Below are 23,896 nucleotides of genomic sequence, written 5' to 3'. Positions count from 1 at the left end.
GAAAACAAATATAAAGATAATTTTGGGTGATGATGAGTACCGTATTAAATAATAACAACAATAATAGATGGGTAAGAGTGGAAGGTGAAGGTGCTAATTTAGTGTGTATAGCAAGGAAGCCCTCACTGAGGAAGTGACCTGTGGTCTGAGACTTGAAAGCCTTGCAGTGGGAAAGAGTAGGGACAAAGCTCTCTAAACAGAGAAAATAGCAATTATGAAGTCCACAAGACTGAAGCAAATTTCACTTAAAAGCAAAGTAAGACAGTGATAGAGGGGAGACTATGGAAGATGAGGACAAAGAGGGAGGAGGCAGAGCCCAAATGATACAACACCTGTTGAAGAAGGATTATTTTTCTATTCCATTGCTCAAAAGGCTAAAGCCTTTTTGAGCAATGGAATAACATGATCTGACTTATTTTTTACAAAAATCATTCTGGCTCCTGCCTAGCAAGTGGGTGTTAAAAGAGACAGAAGTGATCTTATTTCTGTTGTACATAGTTGTATTTGTTCTTTGTTTATTTCAGGTTTATTTCAGTGTATAGATGTAACAGGAAAGACTAAACTGAAGGCTAAATTCTTTCATTCCCTACAATACCAATAGCAAAGAGGGACTAATATATGTCTGTGGGACAATAATAAGACTCATGTTATTGCAGGGAGATACAAGCTTATGATTACTAAAGTAATCATAAAAGTATCCCAAAAGTAACCATAAGTAACCATAAAAGTATACACCAAAAATGCCATGCGTTATAACCGCCCAGTCAAACTATGCCACACTTGAAATTTGTGCTTTCCTATCACAAGCCTTAGTGTAGTAACACTTCTTCAGATCAGTTTCTGACATATACATAAATTTAATGGCTGTTGAATACTGAGATCGCTTAGCATAATGGATGACAATGGTTGTGAGGAGTTGAAATGACCTGTCGATTAAAGAATATGTGTTTCAGAAGAACTTAACCAAGAAGCCATAATGATTCAGAATTAGCTTCTTAAAGTGGATCTAGAAAATCAATTCCTTGCAGCTCTTCTCAGGTCAATTAGAGGGTAAAAAAAATGTTTTTAGCACTGCTCTGGACCAGTCTGGCCAAATAGGTTCAAGGCTAGATTGCAAGAAATTGCAATTTAAATATAATATTCTTTTCTGCATGTTCTTCCCTTTCAAGTTTTCTGGAAGTCAAGTTTCAGCCAAAAGAAAAGTTTAAAAACAAAGTATAGTGCTGGCCAAATGAACCCAGGATGCTGAGTCCCTATGGTGGGTAGATCTTACTCCAACAGAGAAGTATAAGGAATTTACAGAAAAACAAATACAAATACACTCATGGTTAGCATATATGTTTTATTCTTATTAGTAATAATATTAATTAGCCTTATTGACCACATATTGCATGTGAGGTCCTGAGCTAATGTTCCAAGCAATATCTCAGTTGATCCTTTCTACAATCCTGTCAAGAAGTTATTAGCATTTATTCTGTTGGTACATGGGGGAACCAAGGCTTAGAGTGGTTAAGTAATTTGTTTAGGTCCACAAAGATTCTAAACTACAGAAATAAGGATAGAATCTGGCCTTTTCTATCCTGCCTATGTTTACTTTATTAGATTGCAAAACCATTTGTCAGAAGTTATTGCTCATTCATTAACTCCGAGTAGTATCAAAATGAGATCACCTGACATGACCCACACTGCATAAGACAATGTTTTGAAATAGTCCTTTAATTAAACTGCCACAGTCCAGAGTATTTTCTCAACAGATCTCTTCTGATTTATCTGACAAAATGATTTGTATCTTAAAAGGTGTAGAATTGCACACGAACAACTTCAAAGCTTGAGTTAATCTTTACAACTAATTCCTCTGAAGCAGAGGTTTTGTTGCCATCTTTGTATAACAACTTCAAGATTCTAGATGTCCTACATCATCTGAAAACCACCTGACTTGATAATTGTTTGTCCCCAAATAGAGCCAAGACCATGGAAGAGTGCATTTAAGGGCTATCATTACAGTACAAAATATGGCCAAGTCAATTTTCTCCTGATTCACAAAATGAATACTCAGATTTCTCTTACTTGGAAGTTGAGCATGGTAATTACTGAGTGGCTGTAAAGGTTTCCAGCATTCTAAAGGATAGTGTTGTGCTAAAGATGAAGCCCTAAATTATATTGGTATTTCCTCCCTCCTGCCCTAACACTTTAATTGCACTGCTATCTATATACATGACCCCTAGATACTGGTATAGAAATACTTGTTTAATGAATCAATAATTATTTTCTGAAAATTAGAAAGAACTAGGGGTAAGAGCCTTTATATAAGCATATAAGCATATGTGTGTGTGTGTGTGTGTGTCATATAACATATATAAACTAACTCTTTATCAGAGAAGAGAACATCAATGAATCACATGATAGAATTTAATTAATCAATTATATAGTGTTCTATAGGTTTATTTTAAATCAACTAATCTCCATAAGGTAATCTTAGTACATAAAGGGGCAAAGAAAATGCATTCATTTTATCACATTGCTTGCGTCAAGAACCATTCTATTATGTGACCAGCCATTAAACAAAATTTAGACACAGATATTTCAACCAGTGGTTGTTAGTGCCAATTCAATGACAAAAGGAATCCCCAATTTGTGGTGTGATATAGAAGGTAACTTTATTTGGTGCAACCAACTCAATTCTGGTACAGCATGACTGTGAAACAGCTCAATAGTGTTACAGCTCAATTATGAAGCAGACAGCCATGTAACAGCACTTCTGCAAGGCAGCCCTGATGTGAGGTGGCTCTCGGGCTAGACAGCTTTGCTCTGTGCTCCATGTGGCCCTGTCTGATCTGCTTTGCTCTGCACTGGGCTGCTCTGCTCTGCTCCAACAAGAAGTCTTTGGTGTTTCATCTCTAGCTGGGTAAAGATAGCCCAGTCTTCAGTAGAAAGGGAACAGAGCTCCCCAATTCAGAGGGTAGCTGATTTATATTGACAGAAATCCTGTCCCTCATCTCTAATTGGTTTGTTCTTATGTAAATGAGGGCCAGAAATCCTCACAGTTTTGTCCAAAAAAGCACTGCTCTTTTTTTTTCCATTGCCTTTTAGAGAGAGAGAGCAAAGGAGAGAAATATTGATGCAGGAGAGAAGCATGCATCAGTGTTTTTCTGTCTGTGGTCAGACCAGGGATTGTACATACAACGAACCTGGGACTGCATGAGCTCCAACAAGGGATCACACAAGCTAGGACTGCAGATTGAACCTGCAACCTAGGTATGTGCCCTGACCAGAATTGAACTTGCAACCTTTTGGTTACAGGACAATTCTCCAACAAACTGAGCCACAATGGCCAAGGCCAATAAACACTGTTCTGATTGGTTAGAATGGAGCCACTCTGATTGGTTGATGAATATACTAATAAAGATATTATGTTAATGAGGGTATTATGGTAACAGAGATGTAGTTATAGTTCTGATTGGGTGGGGAAAGTCTCAGTCCTATTGGTTGAAATAGGATTCCAGGAACTTTTTTTTTATAAGGGCTGGCTCAGATAGCAGGAACAGATTTCAAGTAGGCAGTTCAGTGCTGGAGGTAGACTGTTCAGTGCAGGCTTCTCCTTGAAGTATAGTTTGTGTGCGAGGCCTCTACGTAGAAATGGCTTTTTTAAAAAACTTGATCCCAGTTGGCCACTGGGAACCCTTCTTAATATTTATCTACTTTCTAGGGGTCCACAGACACAATTTGCCCAAATATGTTAATTCTTACCGGTGGTATCAAGGGCAAATATTTAATAGATATATGGCATATGCCCCAACCCCTTCCATTGACAGACTATCTTGGTCTCCCCACCCATCTCCCAATTGTCCTGACATTGACACTGATTTATTAAATACATATTTATCAGGAACTTACTATACATAAAGCTCTTTTGTAGGATCTTGAGATACACCTGATCTAGGCAAAGATCTTAGCATTCATAGAACTTACATTCTAGGGTCCTGGGAAAATGTTTGGATTGCTATTCATCTTCCTCTTAGCAAAAGCAGTTTATGCACCACAAAAATGGAATTAAAGCTCAAGGAAATTATTATTTTTTTAAAGATTTTATTTATTTATTTTTAGAGAGAGGAGAAGGGAGGGAGAAAGAGAGGGAGAAAAACATCAGTGTGTGGTTGCCTCTCACACACCCCCTACTGGAGACCTGGTCTGCAACCCAGGCATGTGTCCTGACTGGGAACTGAACCAATGACCCTTTAGTTTGCAGGCCGGCACTCAGTCCACTGAGCAACACCAGCCAGGGCCCAAGGAAATTATTTTTAACTTGATTGAAATGTTAAATAAGAAAATACTTGGTTTCATTTTTTAATTTTTATTTATTTATTTTAAGAGAGGGGGAGGGAGAGAGAAAGAGAGGGAGAGACACATCAATGTGTGCTTTCCTCTCATGCATCACCCACTGGAGACATGGCCTGCAACCTAGGCATGTCCCCTGACTGGGAATTGAACCAGTGACCCCTTGGTTCACAGGCTGGCACTCAATCCACTGAGCTACATCAGCCAGTACCAATGCGACATGTTTTTTAAAACATCAGTTGAGAGATTGAACTAGATTAGGAATTATCACCCTTTTCTGCACTCATGGCATATGGCATTCATACATATAGCATATTCTCAAAGGTATAACCAGGTCTATGTGTAATTCCCTGGCAGGAATCTACCTTTTTCTCTTCCATTAAGGATTGCATGTCAGAAGTTATATGTTGAGAAGGGTAACATTATGAGGATAACCTTAAATTAATTTTGTTCATAAACATAGATAGAAATAGAAATAGAAATATGCAATAGATATAACTATTCATATAGTTACAGTGTAAAAAAATCCCCAGTGTTTAACTAGCATTGATAACAAATTACCTGTGACATAATTACAAAACACTAGAATGTCTGAAAACTATTGGTGAAAACAATCAAACAAACAAACAAAACTGGTCTTAGACTTTGGTAGTCAAAATGTATTTCACAGACCAGCAGCATTGGCCTTCCCCGGGAGCTTATTTGAACTGTAGAATCTCAGATCTCAGGATCCTCCTCTAGACCTGCTGAATCAAAACCTGCATTTTGACAAAATTTCTAGATGACTCATAAGCACATTAAAGTTTGAAAAGCAGTGGCCTAAATAAATGTTGAGTTCCCTCCAACTTAGAGATTTGGGGAGTAGAACTAAAAATGACAGGACTAGATATGATGTCAGCATCTGCAATAAAATCTACCTAATCCACCATGGCTGGTGTAGCTCAGTGGATTGAGCATGGGCTGCGAACCAAAGCATCACAGGTTCGATTCCCAGTCAGGGCGCAGGCCTGGGTTGCAGGCAATGACCGCCAGCAACTACACGTTGATGTTTCTCTCTCTCTCTCTTTCTCCCTCACTTCCCTCTCTAAAAATAAATAAATAAAATCTTAAAAAAATCTAATCCTAATCCTATATCTCTGCTTCCCTGTGTCCAAAATGTTGGACAACTTTTCACCCTTCAAGCATAGCCATGCTACCAAAGGAGACAAGCTAATTTCTGGAGAACAGTTGCTACTCAGCATTAAGTTGCTGACAGATCGTTTCCACACAATGGAATTTCATTTCCATTGAAATTCATCACTCAGGCATCTCATCTAACTTTCAGGATTCCAAGCTTTAGTTGAGACAGTTTTGAGTTTGTGATTCATCTTCATACCCATCCTCATCCCCATGACTGTTGGCATATAACAATCTACTAGGAAATGAAACCATAAATAAATGGTAGTATAATTGGAAAGACAAGAGTGCTTTGAAACCTTTTATTACATCATCAAAAAGAAAAACATTGTTAGTAAGTATTCAGTGCTTCATGATAGTTTTCTAATACATCACTCCATGTCTGCAGTGTGATACCCAACATTAATTTTGCAGCAATGAATCACATATAGAGTTGACCTTGAACACCATAAGGTTAGTAGAAACAACACCCACGCCGTGCATTCGAAAATCCATGTATAAATTCGACTCCCAAACATAATTAGTAATAGTACATTGTTGACCAGAAGCCTTACCAATAGCATAAAGGGTTGATTAAGACATTTTGCATGTTATGTGTATTATATACTGTGTTCTTACAATAAAGTCATCTAGAGAAAAGAAATGCTATTAAGAAAATCATAAGGAGAAGAAGAAGAGCAAGGGATCAAAAACCTATTTGAAAAAGTAATGAAGAAAAACTTCCCTAATTTGATGAGAGAAAATGTCACACAAATCCAGGAAACACAGAGAGTCCCACTCAAGAGGAACCCAAAGAGGCCTGCCTCAAGACACATCATAATTAAAATGGTAAAATTTCAAGACAAGGAGACAATCTTAAAGGCAGCAAGAGAGAAACAGGAAGTAACATACACAGGAGTCCCAATAAGGCTAACAGCTGACTTCTCAATGGGAACACTTCAAGCCAAAAGAGAATGGCAAAAAATACTCCAAGTAATGAGAACCAGAGGTCTTCAACCAAGGCTACTTTATCCAGAAAGTCTCTAAATCAAGATGGAAGGTCAAATAAGAAGCTTCCTAGACAAAAGAAGTCTAAAAGAATATACCTCCACCAAACAAGCTCTGCAAGAGATTCTAAAGGGACTGCTTTAAGGAAGGGAAGGAAAAGAGAGAGAGAGGAACACACATATATGAAATACAATGAATAAGAACCTATCAATAATAACCTTAAATGTAAATGGATTAAATGCTCCAATCAAAAGACATAGAATAGCTGAATGGATAAGAAAAAATGACCCACACATATGCTGCCTATAAGAGACCCACCTCAGGATAAAAGACCTGCACAGGCTGAAAGTGAAGGACAGGAAACAAATCTTCCAAGCAAATGGACAGGGAAAAAAAGCATGGGTAGCAGTACTCATATCAGACAATATAGACTTCCAAAAAAGGGCCATAAAGAGAGACCCAGAAGGTCACTTCATAATACTCAAGGGAAGAATCCATCAAGAAGACATAAATATTGTAAATATATATGCACCCAACATAGGAGCACCCAAATACATAAAGAAAATCTTAGAGGACTTCAAGAAAGATATGGACTGCAACACAATTATACTGGGGGATTTTAACACCCCACTATCAAAAATGGACAGATCTTCGAAACAAAATATCAACAAAGATATTGTGGCATTGAACAATACCCTTGATGAAATGGATTTTGCTGATATATACAGAACCCTCCATGCCAAAGAAGCTAAATACACATTCTTTTCAAATGTACACGGAATATTTTCAAAGATAGACCACATGATAGGACACAAAACAAGCCTCAAGAATTCCAAGAAAATTCAAACCATACCAAGCATTTTCTCTGACCACAAGGGACTGAAGCTAGAAACGAACCCCAAGGGAAAAAAACCAAAACACTCAAAATCATGGAGATTAAATAGCATGCAATTAAACAATGAATGGATCAAGAATGATATTAGGGAAGAAATCAAAAGGTTTCTGGAAACAAATGAAAACAAACTCACAACAACCCAAAACTTATGGGACACAGCCAAGGCAGTCCTGAGAGGGAAATTCATAGTAATACAGGCGCACCTAAAAAAGTTAGAAACATTCCAGAAAAACAACCTAACCCTATGTATACAAGAACTTGAGGAACGACAACAAAGATAGCCCAGAGAAAGCAGAAAAAAAGAAATAACCAAGATCAGAGCAGAATTAAATGACATAGAGACTAAAAGCACAATTCTAAGGATCAATGAATCCAAGAGCTGGGTCTTTGAAAAGATAAACAAAACTGACAAGCCTTTAAGCAGATTCATCAAGAAAAAAAGAGAGAAGACACAAATAAACACAATCAGAAATGAAAGAGGAGAGATTACAACAGATACCACAGAAATACAAAGGATTGTAAGAAATTACTATTAAGAACTGTATGCCAAGAAATTTGAAAACCTAGGTGAAATGGACAACTTTCTAGAAAAATAAAATCTTCCAAAACTCATTGAAAAAGAAGCAGAAAGCCTGAACAGACAAATAACAACAAAAGAAATTGAAGCAGTAATCAAAAAACTCCCAACACACAAAAGCCCTGGACCACATGGTTTCACAGGAGAATTCTACAAAGCATTTAAGGAAGACATAACCCCTATCCTTCACAGACTATTCCAAAAAATCCAAAAAGATGGGAGACTTCCAAACTCTTTTTATGAGGCCAACATCATCCTAATTCCAAAACCAGATATAGACACAAGAAAGAAAGAAAACTTCAGGCCAATATCACTGATGAACACTGACACTAAAATCCTCAACAAAATACTGGCAAACCGCCTCCAACAATACATTAAAAAGATCATACACCATGACCAAGTGGGATTCATTCCAGGGATGCTAGGATGGTACAATATTCGCAAATCAGTAAATGTAATACATCACATAAACAAAAGCAAAGACAAAAACCACATGATCATATCAATAGATGCAGAAGAAGCATTTGATAAGGTACAGCACCCATTTACTATAAAAACACTTGGCAAAGTGGGCATAGAGGGAGCATTCCTCAACATAATAAAGACTATATATGAGAGACCTACAGCCAACATCATACTCAATGGGCAAAAATTAAAATCTTTTCCACTAAGATCAGGAACCAGACAAGGCTGTCCACTTTCACCACTTCTACTCAATATAGTACTGGAAGTTTTAGCCACAGTGATCAGACAAGAAAAAGAAATAAAAGGCATCCAAATCAGAAAGGAGGAAGCAAAACTGTCACTGTTTGCAGATGACATGATAGGGTACATAGAAAATCCTATAGACTCGGTGAAAAAACTGCTTGACCTAATAAACGAATTTGGCAAAACAGCGGGATACAAAGTCAATATCCAGAAATCAAAGGCATTTCTGTACACCAACAATGAAACAGCAGAAGCAGAAATTGAGAAAAAAAATCCCATTTGAAATAGCAAAAAGAAAAATAAAATATCTAGGAATAAGCCTAACCAAAGAGGTAAAAGACCTGTATTCAGGAAACTACATAACACTGAGGAAAGAAATCAAGGAAGACACAAACAAATGGAAACATACACTGTGTTCATGGATTGGAAGAATTAATATCATCAAAATGGCCATACTTCCCAAAGCAATTTACACATTCTGTGCAATTCCTATTAAAGTACCAATGGCTTACTTCACAGACATAGAACAAACACTTCAAAAATTTATATGGAATCATAAATGACCCTGAATAGCTGCTGCAATTTTGAGAAAGAAGAGTAAAGTAGGAGGGATCACAATCCTGACACTAAACTATACTACAAGGCGACTGTCATCAAAACAGCCTGCTACTGGCATAAAAACAGGCACATAGACCAATGGAACAGAACAGGGAGCCCAGAAATAAACCCAAGTCTCTATGGTCAATTAATATTTGACAAAGGAGGCAGCAACATAAAATGGAGTAAAAATAGCCTCTTCAACAAATGGTGTTGGGAGAACTGGACAGCCACATGCAAAAAAAAAAAATGAAACTTGAGCACCACCTTACACCATATACAAAAATAAATTCAAGGTGGATAAAAGACTTAAATATAAAATGTGACACCATTAAAGTCCTAGGGGAGAACATAGGTAGGACAATCTCAGATATTTTATGCAGAAACTTTTTTACTGTCATTTCCCCTAGAGCAAGGGACATAAAGGAAAGAATAAGCAAATGGGACCTCATCAAAATTAAAAGCTTCTGCACAGCTAAAGAAAACAGTATCAAAATTAAAAGAGAACCAACTTCATGGGAAAACATATTTACCAATGATACCTCAGACAAGGGTTTAATCTCCAAAATATATAAAGAACTTACATGACTGTACTCTAAGAAGACAAGGAATCCAGTTAAAAAATGGGCAAAGAACTTGAACAGACACTTCTCCAAGGAGGACATACAGAAAATCCAAAGACACATGAAATGATGTTCAATATTGCTGGCTATCAGAGAGATGCAAATTAAAACCACAATGAGATACCACTTCACACCAGTCAGAATGGCCATCATAAACAAAGCAACAAACAACAAGTGTTGGAGAGGTTGTGGAGAAAAGGATGCCCTAGTGCACTGTTGGTGGGACTGTAGACTGGTACAACCACTATGGAAAGCAGTATGGAACTTCCTCAGAAAACTAAAAGTGGATCTGTCTTTCTACCCAGCAATTCCACTGCTGGGGCTCTATCCTAAAAATACTAAAACAGCAATCCAAAAGAACCTTTGCATCCCAATGTTCATAGCAGCACAATTTACAATAGCTAGATGCTGGAAGCAACCTAGATGCCCGTCAGTAAATTAATGGATCAAAAATCTATGGTACACTCACACAATGGAATTCTATGCAGCAGAAAGAAAGAAGGAGCTCCTACCCTTTGTCACAGCATGGATGGAGCTGGAAAGCATTATGCTAAGTGAAACAAGCCAGGCAGTAAAAGACAAATACCATATGATCTCACCTTTAACAGGAACCTAAACAACAAAACAAAGAAACAAGCAAAATATAACCAAAGACACTGAAATGGAGGAGAGGCTGACAGTGACCAGAGGGGAGAGAATAGGGAATTTCAGGGGACAAAGGGAAGGGTTTTCGGGAACAAATTTAAAGGACACATGGACAAAAACTAGGGGGAGGGTGGTAATGGGAGGGAAGTGGGGAGGGTTTGGACAGTGGGCTGGATTGGGAGTAAAAGGGATAAAACTGTACTTGAACATTGATTAAAATAAAATTTTTTAAAAATCATAAGAAAGATCAAATATATGTGCAGTATTTATCATAAAAAAATCATGTATGATCGACCCACACAGTTCAAACCTGTGTTGTTCAAGGATCAATTATACATGCTTGCCATACAAATGATTTTCATCTTGAGTTAGAAACCCACAAAGAAATGGCTTTGTTTTTACTACAGCTTCCTTGATGAACAGACAATGGCACGCATTCTTCTCTTTGTGAGAATTCTGGGTAAATATTGCAAGAAGCCTACTGAAAAGTAATAAACCTCATAACATATTGAATTTCACTTCACTGGTGTCTCTTTTATTGTCTCTGTTTTTCTCCAAAGGAAAATTTTCAAGGTGTTTTGAAAATGTTACCAGCCTAAGCCTAAATTCATAAACATGGTTCTTCTATTTTCTTTGGCTATTTTGTTCTGTTTCGTCCTTCATTGTTTTGTTTTAGAGCCCATGCATCTCAGTTTTCTAGTTGACACTCACAGGGAAAAACATCATCTTAATAATAGTTATAAGTGGCCCAAGAGTGGTTTCTCAGACAGATCCTGTCATATTCAATATTTCTCCATGAAAAAGTAAAATGGAAAAAGTGACCTTATTTCTGAAATATTTGAAAGTATAATGGTATGGAGAAATAGGAAAGGAAATAATTTAGGACACAAGTGAACCTAGTAAGAGTTAAACAAACAATAGAGACAGAAATATATTGCCTGAATCATGAATTAATATTTCCTTTTGTCTTTTTAAGTGAATATTTCTTAAAAATCCTGATGATAAAATATATAATTTTGAGCACAATTATCTAAAGTGATCATTTTACATTGGGATGGAGGCTAACCTCTTTGAAGACTTGTGTCCATCTACTGCAGGAGAATTTTCTATTAAGGTTAAGCAGCCATCAGCTGGAATAGCCCCAAACACTCACTGTCTGATGGATGTGCCTGCATTGATCCCTGCCATTTATTAATGAGAACATTTATCAAGCCCTACTGTGTGCACTAGGAACTACAGAGGGCACACAGGACATCAAAAACATGATCCCTACATGTGAGGTACTTTTCATCTAGCAATGTTGGCTGTCAGGTGAAGCATGCTTGGACAAATATGACCGGTCTCACCTGCTGGGGACTAACTGTGAGATGAGATTTCAAGGATGCCAAGAAAGTTGTACTGCCCAAAAGAATATGTCCTGCAACCACTACCGGTTGCCTAAAGTACCACCAACCCACCATCTCATTAAATATGTATAGGTTTATGTAAACTGTTAGCTAAGAAAAGTTACCTCTGAGGAATTCATGTGACTCTATTTTGCACTAAGAAAGTTCAGACAACAGTGGAGAATCGGAGGGAATGCCAGGGAACCCATCCTGTCAATTTCTCCTCTTAGTTTTCTTTCTATATAGTCAGTCATCTAAAGTAGTCAATGTGAATGCGTGATTAAGCAAAGAGTAATGGGCCCCTTCTTGTATATAATTATAAAAGTAGTAGCCATCCTGTTGTGGAAAATAACACACACGGGAGAGAGGGTGGAGCATGATCCTTGTTACACACAGGGGCTCAGAGGAGAATCTCCAAATTCTGAGCCCCGAACTTTATCTTCCTGAGGTTTAAATAGCCCTGGGCTTCCTACCTACCTGGCGAAGCGAGGTTACAGAAGCCAAATGCGAAAGTTAGGTCTAGCTACCTTATATGGGAAACAAAGGAACAAAGCGCAGGAGGAAATTTGCAGAAGCTACAGAGCACAGGAGCTTATCATGGGGTTTAGTGTACAACCTTGAGATAACGGCTTATCTGAGAATGGCTGCTGTCTCGGAAAGGCTGCTGGTCAGCTCCTACCTAAGAATAGCTACTGCTCAGCTATGTCCTGTCACAATCCTACTGCTATAGTGTATTATTGGTCAATCCCAAGACCATATGTACTCATTTGCCACAAGTCATCTTCACCATCCTCTGGCCCTTTTCCACCTTGTGCTTAGTTAAAAAAAAAAAATGCCTACTATACAACTCCATCCTGGTCCTCCTCTGGTGAATAAATTCTTCTCCTGTACTACACACTTTTGTTCTTGCTTGGCTTTTCAGAGAGTAGAGAATGCTGTCTGTAACTGTGGACCTCCATTGGTCTGAGTCACCTGCCAGATAGGGCAGGGACCTTGTTTTACTCTAGTTGTTCTAATGTGGTCCCTGGACCAATGACAAGAGCAACACCTAGGAACTTGTTTGAAATGCAAATTCTCAGACTCTGTCTGCCCCAATCCTCCTGATTCATAAGCTTGGGGGCGGGGGGGTGGGGGGTGATTCTCTGTACTTTAACAAGCCTCTAGGGGGTTCTCATGCACACTGAAATTTGACAACCATTCTTCTGCTCTCTGTGATTTCTGCTTTTCTGTCACAGTGTCTAAGTGGCAGCCATGAACTGTTTTGCTGGCTCTGTTTAAACAAAACCAAACACTTAGGCATGACTAAGACAGAACCAAATTCCACAGTTAGGTTTACTTCTGTTCACTAGAGCTGAAATGTGTTAACCTTACTTACTGGACTGGTTGTCAGAAATGAAGAAGATTCTGTCGAGTTACATCAGCCAGAATAAATTGCCAGCTGACACTCTTTGCATGTGGTAGTCACAAACACTATAAATCACTGACTGGAATTTGGTGACAATTTTCCTGCTCCACCTCCCTGCAGATAACATCTTGTAAGTCATGGGGATACTAATAATATATTTACTGCATCTTCTAAGAAATATGACAACTCTGTGAGTTATTTTTCTTTTTGTGGGTGAAATGTAATAAAAAAGATTTGCAGTGTTTCATTTCTTTTTCTATTATACTCTTTCACTATTTTTATAATACTCTTTCAAAAATATAGCTATATAATAACAAAAAATTTGCTTCCAGAATAGAATACATCTCTTGTCACATTATATCTCTATATGTGTGTTTTTCTCCACAGCCATATTTGTACACATGGGAAATAATCTTGTCTATAATGTTATCTTCAAAGGGCTGCATCAAGGAATCTCAGCGTTGTTGGCAAAATTGAATTTTGCTACCCTGGACCACATTATTGCTTTTCTAGTTTGACTATGGTTCATCCAGAACTAGAAAACCTGGTCATTTGGCCTTTTGATTCCTTGCTCAGAAAACTTTTTCCACTTGTGCCTCAGGCTGAACTTGCACCTCATATTTTAACTTGCTATTCAGAGGACATGAGGTTCAGGCTTTTAATCCCTCTGAAAATGATGGTTTTGTTGCTTTTTCTTTCTTCTTTAAAAATGCTTGTGCTACTGGAGAATGGTGCAGGCTGAGGACACAGACATGAGAAGGGGATTTTGTCTAAATTTGTGTAGATAACTGATTTGAATATGATAACATACTGAGACCCATGACTCTTGCCACTTCTAGAGAGGACATGCAGAAAACAGGAAAGCACACTGCCATAACAGTCCCAAAGGACATGGGCTTTTAGTTTTGGCTGTGCCACTAACCATTTGTGTGACCCTAGCAAGCTACTGTACATTTCTGGTCCTTAGTCCTCTCAGCTAGGCAATGAAGGGCTTGGATATTATGACTTTCAGGATTCCCATCTAAGCCAAAATACTGCTTCCTGGAATCTAACTTTATAATGTTTATATACAAAAATAGTTTATAAGAGAATTTTGCATATTTTATTTTATCAATAGCTTTCCCTGAGCAACTAGGGTCAAGAACAAGAACATGAACAACAACACCCTTTCATTCTCCTAACAATGAAACATCATAATGAGTTTTAATTTAAGGAGCAGAAATAACACTTTTCGACTACAAACTCTTCAGCCAATCCCTGCTAGGCCTATTTTCTGATATCTTTGGCATTACTTTTTGCATAACTTCTGGCAGACTTTTTTTTTTTTTCATTTAATGTTCCAAAACTACATGAGCCCTTTGGAGGGGGTAAGTTGATATTTACTATGTAACATCATAATTCTCACTGATATCCTGTCTCCTTTGTAAACTGTTCTCAATGAATGTGCTTATCTGAATCACTAGAGTAGGAAATCTCCTTACCCCCATTCTCAAAACAAGTGACCACTCAGAAAATCGATACTTGGTAGTAACTAAACACTCCTGCTTTTCTCAATAATTCTATCTTGCAATGGTTTTCAAATTGGCCTCCCTCTTCAGGTCCCTGTGATGCCTCAGGAGCCACCTCTGTGATACCTGGCAGTGAGAACACTGGGGTGTCTACCTACATTCAAACAGACCAGTTCCACTGCTTCCTAGCTCCAATTTTATCAGTTTTTATCCTGGAGTTCTATGTAGTATTTCATTTGGGGAAAAAAATTAACTGCTTAAAACTTATAATGAAAAAGATGGAAAACCACTTCCTCACTGAACCTCTCTAGATCTGCCCATGTCGTTACACTCCTTTCAAAAGAGTTTTATACACTTTCCTCAGTTTATTCACTCACTTTACAGAAATATGGACATTGCCACAGAGTATGGACATATGCCAATTACTGTATTAGGTGTAGGGGAATTGAAGATAAAGTACACAATACTTGTCTTAATCTGGATTCTACTTGCAAGAGCAGACCTAAAGAAAAAGACTTTGCACCCCAATGTTCATAGCAGCACAATTTATGATAGGCAAGTCCTGGAAACAGTCTAAGTGCACATCAGCAAATGAGTGGATCAAAAAACTGTGGTACATTTACACAATGGAATACTATGTAGCAGAAAGAAAGAAGGAGCTTCTACCCTTCATAACAGCATGGATGGAGCTGGAGAGCATTATGCTAAGTAAAATAAGCCAGGCAATGAAAGACAAATACCATATGATCTCACCTATAAGTGAAAACTAATCAATACAACAAACAAGCAAGCAAAATATAACCAGAGAGATTGAAATTAAGAACAAATGGACAGTAACCAGAAGGGAGGTGAGAGGGGATAATGGAGAAAAATAGGAGAAAGGCTGTCAAGGAACATGTATAAAGGACACATGGACAAAGCCAAAGTGGGTAGGACCAAGGGTGGAAGGTGAGGATGAGTGGGTTGGGGGGAATGGTGGGGGAAAATGGAGACAACTTTACTCAAACAACAACAACAAAAAGCAAATGAAGTATATTTGAAATGTGCAAGACTTGCCACGTCATCATGAAAGGACACTATATTGAAAAGAAGAGCCCTGGCTGGCGTAGCTCAGTGGATTGAGCGTGGGCTGCGAACCAAAGTGTCGCAGGTTCGATTCCCAGTCAGGGTACATGCCTGGGTACCCTGACATGCCTGGGTACATGCCTGGGTTGCAGGCCATGACCCCCAGCAACCACACATTGATGTTTCTCTCTCTCTCTCTTTCTCCCTCCATTCCCTCTCTAAAAATAAATAAATAAAATCTTTAAAAAAATAAAATGAAATACACTAAATCTAAACCAAGACATGTTGCATATTAAAAAAAAAGAAAGAAAAGAAGAAATAAAATGGGGTTCTTAAAAATGTTAAAAAAATAAAAACTTTCCTTTGGGACTGTGATCCTTGAGAGCAGGATAGCAGTAGAGACTTTGCAATGCAGGGAAGGGAGAAAGCCAATATAAGGATGCATCAGCAAATTGATCATCCATTCCTGATACTCCCACAGGAATCCAGAGTGACAGAGAATTAATACCATTCCCCACTCCCAGAAGGCCTAATGTAAAGATGGTAGCAATTGATCTGTAAATATACTCTAGCTCCCTTGCTAGAGTAGTGGGGGTGGGCAATAAGAGTAACTGTTCTATGTTGACTCCCAGAGTTTCCCAGCAAGGTTAAGCTCCAGTTGTCCACTAGAGCTTAGGAACTGCTTAGGTAACACAGCCTTTGCCTCCTGCCCTTCCCTGTCCCACTTCCCCAAACCCCTGCCAGTGTTTTCTGTTAATCTTCTCTCAAGTAAATTACTTGGACTTGAATCCTTATCTCAGAGTTGGCTTCTAAAAGAGCTCAATCTAAGAGAGATATTTAGTAGAAGATCAGAAATTGGGGTTTAAAATATAACAGAGAGAGAGAGGGAGAGAGAGAGAGAGAGAGAGAGAGAGAGAGAGAGAGAGAGAGAGAGAGAGAGAGGGAGAGGGAGAGAGAGAGGCTGGGCAAGAAAAGTAGATTCAAAACCAAATAGTACTTTTATTTCTGACCACACGGTACCTAACATAATTCTCTAAGTACTGTGGACAATTCTTGGATGGCTTGATGCATGACTTCAGATACCGCATGGGTGAACTACTATCAGTCTTCACTTCTGACAGCATAGTGTGTCTTACAGTAACCTGCTGTTTTCTCAGTGTTTTATTAATCTCTCACTATGGGCACCCAGTGGGACATCTGGATACCTGCTTTGTTTCTGGTAAGTCTTCATATCTTAGGTGTTTCCACTTTTGTTCCTATGGAAATTGAGAATGTCCGTGTTCCTAGTTTGGTTCTCCTTTTGATCCTACTCCTGTATTTATAACACTTGGACAATATCTCCACAGAAGAAATGTGGTTCTCACTGGAAGAAAAGATGTGGTTGAGGAATCTACTGCCATGATTAACAAACAATACCCTGTAAAAATACTCTGATCCTGTGCAAACAGCACAAAATTCATGAGAAATTTTAGGTGTATTTTTACATTTTTAATGTATTTTAAAACTGTGATGATAAAGCATCATGCATACTTAGATGTAGTTGCCAAATATAAACCCATTGAAGATTCTGAAGCACAGCTTCATTTTTTGTGTACTCAAAATAAAGGTTCTCACCCTAGCTGGTATGGGTCAGAGGATTGAGCACTGGCCTAGGAACCAAAGGGTCACTGGTTCAATTCCCAGTCATAGCACATGCCTGGGTTGCAGGCCAGGTTTCCAATAGGGGGCACTCAAAAGGCAACCACACATTGATGTTCCCCTCCCTCTCTTTCTTTCTCCCTTTCCCTCTGTCTAAAGATAAATAAAATCTTTTTAAAAACACAACAAAGTAAAGGCTCTCTTACTGGAAATATAGTGAATGGCAACTAAGTATTTGTTGAAATAAATATCTTCTAGGCCTGTAGCTAATTTCATATAATGCGTCATTGACTGGGAAAATTTTAGACCTGTAGGACTGTGTGTGTGCATAATAGAACTTCAGACATATCTGTTCAGCCCTTGTTCTAGGGTAATAACAAGGGAACCCTGTAAACAGGAATATTGGAAAGACTGATGATCATTTCTAACTTTCAGGCTTGTAGTAGTTTGGACTAAATGGACAATTTTTAGTATGATGACAAGAATTCAAAATTTGGTTTTTTTCTTTCTTAAGGCAACTTTCTTTTTTTCTTTCTTTTTTTTAAAGATTTTATTTATTTATTTTTAGAGAGGGAAGGGAGGGAGAGAGAGAGAGAGAGAGAGAGAGAGAGAGGGAGAGAGAGAGAGGGAGAGAGAGAGAGAGGGAGAGAGAGAGAGAGAGAGAGAGAGAGAGAGAGAAACATCAATGTGCGGTTGCTGGGGGTTATGGCCTGCAACCCAGGCATGTACCCTGGCTGGGAATCGAACCTGGGACACTTTGGTTCCCAGCCTGCGCTCAATCCACTGAGCTACGCCAGCCAGGGCTTTCTTAAGGCAACTTTCATTAAGCAGATAATTAGCAAATGGTAGGTAAAAAAGGATTACTTTTAAGTAATGTGCAACTGAAATCTGTAATGCCTGCTGACTTCGTGTTTGAAATGACTAGTTATAGACCATGTCATAGATTACAATCACAGTGTTCCTGCCCTAACATATGAACTGTCATTGTGCTACTGAATGATGAGTTTCAGAATATTCAACAACTACTGGATCACTGACTGATTATATATTGAGCAGCCTGCATATTCAGATCACAGTATGTGGGTTGGGTGCTGTGTACACAGAGAAGCAAAATCCCAATGCACTGAAATAAGCGTCTCCTTTAACATCCTGTTTACAGCTAAACACTCACAGGTCCACCATGTCTGCTAGCCAGGATGACAAATTGCATTTTTGCTGGTCTGCGCTGCCTTTCAGTTAGGTTTTTTTAAGAGGTGGCCTGGAGTATTTCTGAATAATAATGTTTGTTTTTTCCCCCTCACATACTGGAGGTTTTTCCTATGGCCTTGAATATAAGCTTTTGAATCCTTGAAAGCCCTCACCACACAATACAGGTCTTTTTCAGAGTATGTCACTAGGAAATTCTTTTTCTGAGATGAATAACATGGTTTTAAAGTGGTTGCAGCCCCTGAAATTAGTAGAACTTTGGAGAATACAGGATAACTTGAACTTTAGGTGCTTAAGCCCCTTGTAAAATTTTATGGTTCTTTCATGCTTTTGCTTTCATGTTCTAAAATACAGAAAGACCTTGAGGGAGAAAAGAGGAAGCAAAATGTATTAGAAGGGGAAAAAGCCTTGTGAATGCTACCTGGAGGGAAAACTGTGAAACTAGATCTAAATTTCCTTTTTGTTTTTCAGAAGAATATCACTGTCTGTGGCCTGTGAAGGGCAAAATGTTCCAAAGTCAGCCCTGGCTGGTGTGGCTCAATGGATTGGGTGCTGGCCTATGAATGAAAAGGTCGCTGGTTTGATTCCCAGTCAGGGCACATGCCTGAGTTGTGGGCCAGGCCCCCAGGAGGGAGTGTGTGAGATGCAACCATACATTGATGTTTCCATCTCTTTCTTCCTATCCCTCTCTCTAAAAATTAAAATTTTAAATAAATAAATAATGTTCCAAAGTCACTTGCTGTAACAGACTCCAAATTCCACATGCAACCAGTTTTTCCCACATGACTGATTGGACAAATTATAACTGACTATAAAAGTTCTGGAGCCCCCTTTTCTCTAGTTGCACTTCTCATTCTTCCAATTTCCTATCCTCTATCATTTATTGTTCATTTAATAAGTATTTTTATAATACCAACTGTGTGCTATGTCCAGCATAATGTTGTGAAGATACAAAGCTGGAGATAATGGTGAGCAAAATAGACACCTTCTTGTATCTCTTAAAGTCTACAATCTAATGTACACAGATAATATAATTGCAACCACTCTGAGTGCTGCCAAGGAGGATAAGAAAGGCTATGAAAGCACAAGAAGTTCTATCTATTTGGGGGTCAGGAAACAGGCCCCTGTAAGGCAGTAATGGTGGAGCTGAAATCTGAAGGGGTACTCCAGACTGTGGGAAGAATGTAGAAAGAGGCTCTGGAACAGGAAAGAAGGTGAATGTTCCTGGAACCAAAAGTCCAGAACAGAAAGTTGGAAGGAGTGTGGGGAGAATTAGAGGGAGGATGCTGCAGCAGATAATGGAGCTGCTTTTTGGTCTCTTCTGGATTTTGGTCTCTATGTTAAAGAAAGTTGGCAGCCAGTAAACTGTTTAAAAGAGAGATGTGACCAGATTTGATGAGTGTTTTTAAAAGACTACTCTGGTTGGAGGGTAAGAGGTTGGACATCAGCAGGAGTGGTTATAAGGGAACAATGTGGTAGCAGAAGAGAGAGAATTGGAGAGTTTCTGGAAATATTTGTGCCAGTACCTGAGGGCTGTACAGGAGAGTAGCAACATGAAGGCATCGGGATTAATGCACAGGTTCCCAGCTGGAATTTTGTTTGAATATTGTGGTTATTAACTGAGAGGCAGGCAGAGCAGGAGAGGGGGGCAAGGAGTTTTGTGTGTGTAGGTGGGAGGAGAGCAAGGTGTGGATGGCAACAGAAGGGAGGAGGAGATGTTAGCTGCCTTGCAGTATCAATGCCACCAATCTTTCTAACCAAAATATTGGCTTTGGAATTTTTGACAGTGATCCACACTAAGAAATACATTTTTCATAGCCTCCTCATACACAGTGTATATAGAAATTCATAAAAAAAGTGCTTTTCTGTTCCATATGAAACTCAGGGATATTTCTTGTCTTACTCCATTAGAAAAAAAGATATCAGTGTGAGCCCTGAGGCAGTGATGTTGGCAATAACTGCAGTGGCAACAATTGTAGATGACGTCCTTTGTGACGTCGGTTCAGTAAGGTTCCTAGGGGTCTTGGAGACGTGATCCAAACGAACGTTGCTTCAGTATCAACTTGAAGCGCTTCAGGCAGCTGTGGCCCAGAGATCGCTCAGGATTTCTTCAAATCCCCACCATGGCTACTTCCACCAACTCACACAGACCCATCAAGGGGATCCTGAAAAACAAAGACTCCATGGATTCTTCTGTGGTGGCCCCTGCCCAGAAGTCTGGAGGGCCTAATCAAGTACAGACTAAAAAGTCTAAGAGGTGGGATGAGTCAAATATGCTTGCCACATGCTGCTCTGCATACAGAGACTATGATTTAAGGAAGATAAATGAGCCTAACATCCGTCACCTGAGGTTTCAAGATGGCAGAGAAGATACCGCGCGTGATTTAGAAGCAAAAGACCAGACTGGAGACACCGCTATTGATAACTTAGCTAAGAAATTAGCTGCCGCTGATTTCTCTGAGCCGAAGGGTCTCATGGGGGAGCCAGAGAACAAGCAGATACACAGCAGAATCTTCATGGATAAACAAGAAAGGCAGCGGCAGTTCGAATTGAGAAGGAAGCTGCATTACAGCGAAGGACTGCACATGAAATTAGGTAGGGAATTAATTGCAAAAGAACTCCAAGGTGAAGAAATGGGTGATGAAAACGAAGAAAGCCCACCTGTTACCAATGAAAAGATGACTACAGCAGGAGAATCAGACGATGGCCCTGTAAGTGATGAACTGTAAACTTCAGCAGGCTAAGCATAGAAAACATCTATCCATGCTGCAACTGTTGTCAAACCCTGTTAGTAAAATAGACTGTTTCTAGTTCTGTAGAACTGTCCTTCAAGTACTGAAATACCATCAATTAAATTGTGCTGTAATGATTAAATAGTAAACTTCTAAGTAGAGTAAATGGAAAATGGCTGCTTGATATTCTTGTCTGGTACTTTTCCACAAATACAGATCCTGACATCAGTCCAAAACCATTATTACTTTTGTAAAACTTAGTTAATGTATGTATTATTTAGGGTTTTGTGTTAAGATCTTAAAGGAGGACTAATTTATATTCACTTATAGATGTACCAGCTTTTATAGAAAAGTTTTTGTTACAAAACCAAAATGCAAATGACACAGCAAGTTATATAGTCAGATAAATATTCAAAGTGCAAAACACTTGTTTTAGAGTGATTTGCTTGTTTAATCGAGAGAGAATATAAGTTATTGTTACACTTTCTTAGCATAGAATCTTTAAATTTTCTCTTAAGTTTCTTTAAGTGTTTATAAGGAAATGACTGCAGTTTTTCTTATCAGAAATAGTCCCTTTTTATGAATTATCAGGTTAAAATTACACCAGTGTCTGTTCTATTTCTTGTACACTCTGGGAAATACACGCTGATACCAATACTTTTTAAAGTTTAATGTTATCTCAGTAGGCTGTTCTCACACCTGTCTTAATTTCTATTCTTTGTGTCCTCAGACCCCCCACACAATCATTTATGAAGTATCATATTGTCAGGACATTGATACTTCTCAAATTTTCTATCACCTGATATAACAATTTCATTTCTATTTTGACCATCATGGCCTATTCAGTTGTTTTATATGTAAATAGATTGAATAGCAAAAGTACTAGAGTCAGAAATAGAATTCCACTGCTAAATTTCTATACTTTTTTACCTTATAGCTTGCTAAATAATTTGCTATTATTAGTTTATCATTTGAACAAGTTAGCTTTTAGAAAACAACTGGGATTTTTTTCATGATAGAATCCTGGGCAACTAGTGACATGATTATAGTTCCTGAATGTACACAGCCAGAAGTAAACCCAAAGGTGTGTGTGTATATCCCTTTTTTCTTAATTTAAAATTTTACTAATTGTAGATTCACACACAGTTTTGAGAAATAACAGTGTACCCTTTACCCAGCTTCTTCCAATGGTAACATATTGCAAAACTATAGTACAGTGCCACAACCAGGATGTTGATGTTAATACAATCAAGATACAGAACATTCCATCACCACAAGGACCCCTCATGTTGCCCTTTTATAGCCACATCTGTTCTTCATTTTCATAATTTTGTCATTTCCAGAATGTTATATAAATGAACTCATAGTATAAATCTTTCAGGATTCATGATAGTTTGTTTAACCATTAACACAGTGAAAGAAATTTGGACTAGTTCCAAGTTTTGGTATTACAAATGAAGCTGCTATGGACATTCACGAACAGGTTTTTGTATGAACATTAAGGTCTCACTTTTCTGAGGTAAATGTCCAAGAGTGCAATTGCTGGCTCATGTGGTAGTTGTAGTTTCTTAAGAAACTGCTACATTGTTTTCCAGAGTGGCTGTGCCATTTTACAGTCCCATCAGCAATGTATGAACATTCCAGTTTTTCTGCATTCTCACCAACATTTGGTATTGTGACTATTTTTTACTTAAGTAATTTTTATAAACGTGTACTGTGTTGCAACCATTTAAGGCTGGGCAGATCCATGGTATTCGCACAGACAGAATAATATTCACAGAGCTGTTAGGATGCCTGGCATACCTTTATTCATGGGTAGGTGAGCCACACAAGCTACAAGCTGCATGTCTATTTGCATGTCTCTGTGTGGCACATGTCCTGGCCCTTGCTCCCCAGCATGGCACCTATCGTGGCACCAGTACCCTTGTGTGTGTCTAACTAGTGAGAAGCCTCTACTTGTTTAAGTACTAGAGGGGAACAATACCAGAAAACTGTCATAATATTATACAACAGAGCATAATTTTGGGCATGCGAGCCCACTTCATGTTATGGGAACAGTTTATTGGACCCAGTCTCAAGGCTATGAAAACACTAGTTATCAGGCCCCTCTAAGGCTATGGGAACACTGCTTCCCGTAGTTGCCAAGACACCTGGGTAAGGAAGCCAGGCTGCCTCCACTTACCCTATATGTACTGATATCTTAATTTGCATTTCACTAATGGCTAATGATGTTGAACATCTTTTCATGTGCTATTTGCAATCTGTGAAATATCTTTTGTCCATTTTCTAGTTTAATTATTTGTTTTTACTGAATTTTGAGAATTATTTGATTTGCAAATCTTTCCTCACAATTTGTAGATTATACTCTTACAAAGACTTTTACACAGCAAAAGTTTTTAATTTTGATGTGGTTC

At 38.4% G+C, this 23,896-nt stretch overlaps 1 protein-coding gene across 1 annotated transcript; it reads left to right on the top strand.

The window, feature by feature from the left end:
* The first annotated feature begins 20,873 nt into the window (after nt 1-20,873).
* PPP1R2C (PPP1R2C family member C) lies at nt 20,874-21,479 on the top strand. Its single transcript, XM_028523456.1, has one exon. The coding sequence runs from the start codon at nt 20,874-20,876 to the stop codon at nt 21,477-21,479; it is 606 nt and encodes a 201-aa protein (XP_028379257.1).
* The last annotated feature ends 2,417 nt before the right edge of the window (nt 21,480-23,896 follow it).

Source organism: Phyllostomus discolor, chromosome X (genome assembly GCF_004126475.2).
Source record: "Phyllostomus discolor isolate MPI-MPIP mPhyDis1 chromosome X, mPhyDis1.pri.v3, whole genome shotgun sequence".
NCBI classification, from domain to species: Eukaryota; Metazoa; Chordata; class Mammalia; order Chiroptera; family Phyllostomidae; genus Phyllostomus; species Phyllostomus discolor.
This window is presented reverse-complemented; position numbering and strand designations above follow the sequence as displayed.

Bases quoted from the DNA above. Each gene is read 5' to 3' on its own strand.
- PPP1R2C (XM_028523456.1), top strand. From the start codon at position 20,874: ATGGCTACTTCCACCAACTCACACAGACCCATCAAGGGGATCCTGAAA.